Source organism: Nanorana parkeri, unplaced genomic scaffold (assembly GCF_000935625.1).
Source record: "Nanorana parkeri isolate BGI_ZX_2015 unplaced genomic scaffold, ASM93562v1 scaffold965, whole genome shotgun sequence".
In the NCBI taxonomy this organism is placed as follows: Eukaryota; Metazoa; Chordata; class Amphibia; order Anura; family Dicroglossidae; genus Nanorana; species Nanorana parkeri.
Window position 1 is genome coordinate 224,157 of NW_017307233.1, and position 6,494 is coordinate 230,650.

General features: G+C 38.1%; 1 protein-coding gene across 1 annotated transcript in view; it reads left to right on the forward strand.

Annotated features, from left to right (window-relative positions):
• LOC108795400 (claudin-10-like) overlaps positions 1-6,494 on the forward strand; it is a 12,725-nt gene continuing 6,231 nt past the window's right edge. Inside the window, exon 1 of the mRNA XM_018566647.1 lies at positions 1-297. Within this exon, the coding sequence (XP_018422149.1) occupies positions 78-297 (220 nt within the window). The 5' untranslated portion in view covers positions 1-77. The remainder of the gene's footprint in view (positions 298-6,494) is intronic.

A 6,494-nucleotide genomic window follows, 5' to 3' on the forward strand; every position in this document is an offset into this window, starting at 1 on the left:
CATCACCAGTTCCTCTTTTTGTTTTTTACATAAGTTTGTTCTTTATACATTTTCTGCTTCCATCTGGTTCTATCACCATGCCACACATGGCAACTGAGATTATAGCTTTTGTGCTCTCAGTGTCAGGATGGATATTGGTAAGCTCTACTTTACCAACGGACTACTGGAAGGTCTCCAGTATTGACGGCACTGTTATCACCACTGCAACCTTCTGGTCCAACCTTTGGAAAACATGTGTTACCGACTCAACCGGAGTGTCTAACTGTAAGGATTTCCCCTCTATGCTGGCTCTAGAAGGTAAGAACCAATGACCTTTAGGATGTGGCTTTTGTAAAGCTGATATGAGAATGTTTAAGTTAACATTCAAATACAAAAATATATATACACAACACAATTAGAGAAATAGACATTATTGCATATCATTGGAATATTGACATTAATGTAATATACAGATGTTAAGTCATAGGTTGCTGCATTATGTGTAATAAGTCTAAATTAAACTCATTATAATGACAGTGTAGAAGAATCCTGCACTCATTCAAGTGCTTTGCCAAGGAAAATAGGCAGTTCTATGTTAATATATGAATTTGTTTTCATCTTCATGCGGTTGTATGTTTGAGAATTGCATTTATACCCATTAGTAGACTCTACTTAACTGAGTGTAGAGGTTTAATTGTGGTTTTCAATATATTCCACTACAAAGTCCTGCCAAATGTACCACACTCTGCCGAAGTGTAAGGGTTTTCCAATTTATATCTCTTACAATTGGCAGTGGGAGCCTGAAGTAGACTGAAACTAAAGTTACATAATGACAGTTCATTAAGAGCACACAGCTTAGTGAGATCCTCAGCTTCCACTCATTCCAACGCCACTAAATAGAATTCACATTTAAAGGGTTTTCTATTTGAACACGACTGCTTAGCTAATAAAAACAAGGCCATACAGCAATTAACTATTTGGCAAGCTTGAAGCATTGCCTCAGTCACACTATATAATATTGTTCAGAAAGCTCTAAGATTTGTGGCCAGACATGTATTTTAATCACATATGCTGTGAAGCAAATATACAAACATTCTGTAAAATTGATTAGCTATTAATGTACTGCTAAAAACAACTAACATTACATTTGCAAATATTTTTTACAAGGAAACCTGCATATCTCAGATAGACAATGGTATCTCATAGGGGACTCCATCTTAAGCTGATTTCTTCATTTTGGAATATATCTGCTACGTTAGTTTCTGCTTTTCCTATCTGCTGATTTACTCAGACCTATTCCAATCTACTGCTTCTCTACTTGACCTTGTTCCTGATTTCTCTCTCCTATTCCTCAGTGCTGCACTCCTTCTTGTTCTCAGTGCTGTATTCCTCCTTGTTCTCAGGGCTGCACCGGCACCCCCCCACCCCCCCTGCTTTGGCCTTAAAATTTCCCTTAGTCCTCAGTGCTAAATTCCTCTTTGTCCTCAATGCTGCATCTCCTATTGTCTTCAATACTGTATTTCCCTTGTCCTCAGTTCTATATTCCCCCTTGTCCTCAGTGCTGAATTCCTCCTTGTCTTTGGTGCTCCATTCCCTCTTGTCCTCAGTGCTACATTCCTCCTTATCCTTAGTCCTGCATTCTTCTTTGTACTTGGTGCTCCGTTCCCTCTTGTCCTTAGTGCTGCATTCCTCCTTATCCTCGGTACTGCATTCCCTCATCCTCAGTGCTGCATTCCATCTTATCCTTAGTGCCGCATTCTTCCCTGTCCTTCGATCTCTATAGCCTCTTGTCCTTAGTGCTGCATTCCTCCTTATCCTCGGTACTGCATTCCCTCATCCTCAGTGCTACATTCCTCCTTATCCTTAGTCCTGCATTCTTCTTTGTACTTGGTGCTCCGTTCCCTCTTGTCCTCAGTGTTGCATTCATACTTATGCTTAGTGCTGCATTCCCTGTTGTGCTCAGTGCTGCATTCCTCCTTATCCTTAGTGCTACATTCCCTTTTTTCCTCAGTGCTACATTCCTCCTTGTCCTCAGTGCTGCATTTTCCATTGTCTTCAGTGCCACATTCCCTCTTATCTTCAGTGGTGCATTCCTCCATGCTATCAAAGCTACATTCCTTCTCATCCTCAGTGCTACTTTCCCCCACTTTTCACCCTGGAAAATGCACCATGGAAAGAATCATGACCTTTTTCCAATCAGGTTTGTATCAGCATTTGGCCGTGAGTATCATCAAGGGGCAAATCTCGGTGCTGGCAATCTTGGTCCAAAGATCACTTGCCTCCAAATCTTCAGTTAATAGTTTTGTACAGGATACCTTTCATTTAGATGCTCCTGTGCAAGCACTTGTGACTTTGTGGGATTTGAGTTTGGTTCTCTCTGCACTTTAAAACTCAAAACAATTAAGCACACCCTGAAAAGGCAAAATCATATATGATGAATCCTTCAACAAGTGTATAAATTAAAGTGTTGAAATAATGTAATACAAAACATTTAACACAATTAATAAAGCACAGCCTAAAAAATGTATACTAGTAAATACATTAATCCTGTGAAATTTATGTGCATAAACTATTGCAGAAAAGTATCCAAGAAACAATTGTAGCAAAATTATGATCTCGTGAGAAAATAATGTAACAGTACATAATATCAGTGGAACATTTAACTTTACTGTGCCATGAAACAATCCGTCACTCTGTGTATGTAGACAACTGTGTCAAGCCCTATCTCAGCATAGTGTAATACAATTTATTACCACTTTATTATTGACAAAAGCCAAGATCCACTCACTTAAATTGCTGCTACACACCATGTTAAATTGCTAAAATATTCAAGTCTGAGCTGGTAGCATTGTGCTGTAAAGAACAATTCTGGTCTTACAAAAGTATGAAGTGATCTTGAGGCCCAGAGCCTCTTTCCTTACTAAGATGTTTTTGGCCTTTCACGTCAACCAGGACATGGTTTTTCCATCTCTCTGCCTGGCTCCAGTACATCAGAATTACATTTTTCTTCTCTGTCTGGATGCATTTCGTGCTGTGCGGGTTTACCTGACTGTCACTGCTTCCATTTGAAAAAGTAATTCCTGATGGTCCCCATAAAAGGGAACCAGCTTCTTGCTCCACCATCTCTTGATGGCTCAGAAAGATCATTGATCATGCTTATGGTCTAAATCTGGGTTCCACCATTTCCTGTAAAAGCAAACTCTACTAGATCTGTGACTGTCCCTTGGGCCTTTTGCCATAAGGCAACTGTTTTCCCGATTTTCAAGGCTGCCACCTGGTCTTCTGTTCACATGTTTTCTAAGTTTTACCAGGTGGATGTTCAAGCCTTATTTGATGCCAAAGTCAGGCATTAGGTCCTTTATTGTTCTATTATGTAAACATAATATTAATTTTTAGAAAACAATTTATTCCTTAGTATGATCTGAAATAGCACTGAAAGACAGAGGATTTAGTCCAGTTCTTACAGCCCTGGGTGTCACTGTATCACAGCCATATTTAGACATCACGCTGTTCGATTTGCACCTGGATGATGATCCCCTTTCATACAAGCCTAATCCATTGAGTCTTGTTATTATTTTAACTAAAACTACTGCTAGAATATGCTATTGAAGAGCAGCTTAGCATATAAAGGAGATCTCATTCTGTCTACAACTGTACAGGCCACCAAACAAGAGAAGGTAGAGATGGTTTCATGTTTCCTGAACTATAAAGAGACTACTGATTCTTCTCAAAACGTCTTACACCCCCTTCTGCCTACAGTTCGTTTGTTAACTTTAGATGAACAGAAGAGTACAACAAAATAAGTTATAACTAGGCATTGGCCCACGAGTGTCATCATGGTAAATACGGCTCTAATCTTCAGAGTCATCTGCTGAAACCAAGTGTTACAGCACAAATGTAAAATGCAGTGCTTCTTTTTTTCTTGTTGACTTTCTATAAATTGCAGTACAAAATAAGAACTAAAATGCAGATAAATTAAGCAAAAAATGTGAACTTTGGATGAGATCATTATTATTTCCATAAATTGATACAATGCATGTGATTTTGCCAGCGTTCTCAGTAAATGTTTGATTATTGGAGGCTCAGAAGTTAGTGAGTCATTTAATAGGTCTGTTAATTTCTAACTCTAGCACACATTTAGGTTTGTTTTATCTTCTTATTGTTTGAACCTCCTCCTGCCTCTTGGATACACAGCCCTTTCATAGTTGCCAACTTTTCAAAGACATTTCCAGAGACACCTTTTTTTTTTGCTGTGTGTCCAGCAAGTCATTGTAGGTGGAGAAAGTACATTAATTAGGGGCAGTGCATTCATTTAACATGGGAGTGGTTCTACAAGAGGCAGAATATTGTTACTCTTTGTACAAATTAAATTTAAAACACTGTATATACGGGAAGATGTATCATACTAATGGCACAGAGACACAACCAAGGCAATTAATGTTCATGAGTAAAATCATGTATGTATTTGTTTTGCTAATTACAACTTTTTAAACTGTATAGTCAATTTAAAGTGTGGCAACCCAACAGTTCTTGCAGAGAATACATTGATAAACACCAATTACACTGCAATCACATTTGGCATAAAGTATTTAGAAAACATAATTTGCCATTTACCTTTTTTGCTGCTACATCTATTGTGTCTGCTGATGGGCTGAAGGTTTTTGTAAGTGGCAAAAATCCTGAGTAATAAAACTATTTAGGATTCTGTCGCCCAGCTTACTATTATGTATAACTTAGTGTATGCATTGCAGGGATCTAGAGTATATTGTACGACATAGTTTACACAGTGTACAACATAGTGAATAAAGTGCAGGGCACAGGAGTATATTGTACAACATAGTGTAGAGGTCAAGATTATGACGTACATCATAGAATATAAAGCACAGGGGTCAGGACTTTAAGGGACAATATAGCATATACCATATACAGTGCAGGGGTCAGCAGTACAATGTACAACATAGCATATACAGTGCAGGGGACAGGAGTATATTGTACAGCATAGTAAATACAGTGTAGGGGTCAGGACTATGTAGAATACAGCACTGTGAACTCGCTACAGTCCGCTTTCTCTTACAGTAGCAGCTGAGGTCAGTGTTCTGTGGGTGAGAGAGAAAGCGGACTGCCCACGTGCAGTTTGGCAGCCTGGGTTCTCCTTGCAGAGTGTTCGATCATGATGAGCTGGGGTAATGCACCCAATGGTCAGTCCATTCTGCCATGTAGGCGGGAAGGAGAGGGGGAGCAGCAATAATAAAAATCAACATGATTTTTAAAAACAGAAGGCAGCATTTTGTTATTACTTGTAAGCTGTAATATTAATGGAAACAAAATTACAATTGAAGTAACCCTTTAATGCTAAGTTGCCAACTGTATTGTTTTTCAGTGACAGTTTTGACTTCATTCATAAAAAGTCAGTAATATATGAGGTATTACCAGCAAAGCTTTCTGCCAGTCATTACAAAGAACGTGTCATGTGAAACCTACACTGGTCTTAAATAAATATGTCTAAATAATTTATGCATGAAACAATTTGTAATGTAATGTTATGACAAATTATGTTTCTATTTCAACTTGTGGTTACTTATTATTTACTAAAACATTTCCATAAAATTAAAAAAAATTAGAACAATGAGAAAATTAAAATGGCTTACTAAAATGAGAAGCAATGCAAAGTGCAGTGAAATAAATGCAATTGTAGTTCACAGCAAACCATCCAATTATGTGTAATAGAAGCTCTGTTTTTTTTTTAACTCTCCTGCATGTGATTAAAAGGATTATTCACAAAAAGGTGAAGAGTTTGGAGAAGGCAGAAGTGAACAATCTAGGACAACATAGTTGAACTGGAAAGTGAGCTGAATTGGAGAACTTTTCCAAATCAGCTATGTTGTCCTAGATTGTTCACTTATCCTGCCTTCTCCAAACCCTCCACCCTTTTGTGAATAACCATGTAAATGTTTAAAGTGAATGAGAATTCCCTTGACTTCACTTTCTTGCAATTCCCATGCAATAATCTTTGTAAATTGACAGCATGGATGGAGTAAATAGTACCATAAAACCTTTCATTGATTTTGATTTATTTGGGCCTTAAAGTGAGAAAATAGCACAAGGCAATTAAAAAAAGGCATTCAATATGGTTTTGTGAACTGGTGATATTATGGGTGGTAATTCTTACTGTGCTCCAGTAAATCATAGGCCCTCATTTTTCTCCAGGAAATGTCCTTGATATTTTAATAATTGATAAACTTCACTTTTAACCACTTATTCTTTTTTTTAATATGCTCAGATAACATTGTAAAGGCTAACTGTAGTTTTATTTACCACTAAACAGAAACTTTCAGGGTGTAGAAAAATTGATCTTTTTTCACGTCCCCCCCCCCCCCCCTCCCCACTCCATGTCTTCATGGACCTTGCTATCTTGCTATGTGCACTGGTGCGCAGTCATGTTGGAACAGGAAGGGGCCGTCCCCAAACTCCTCCCACAAAGTTGGGAGCATGAAATTGTCCAAAATGCCTTAAAG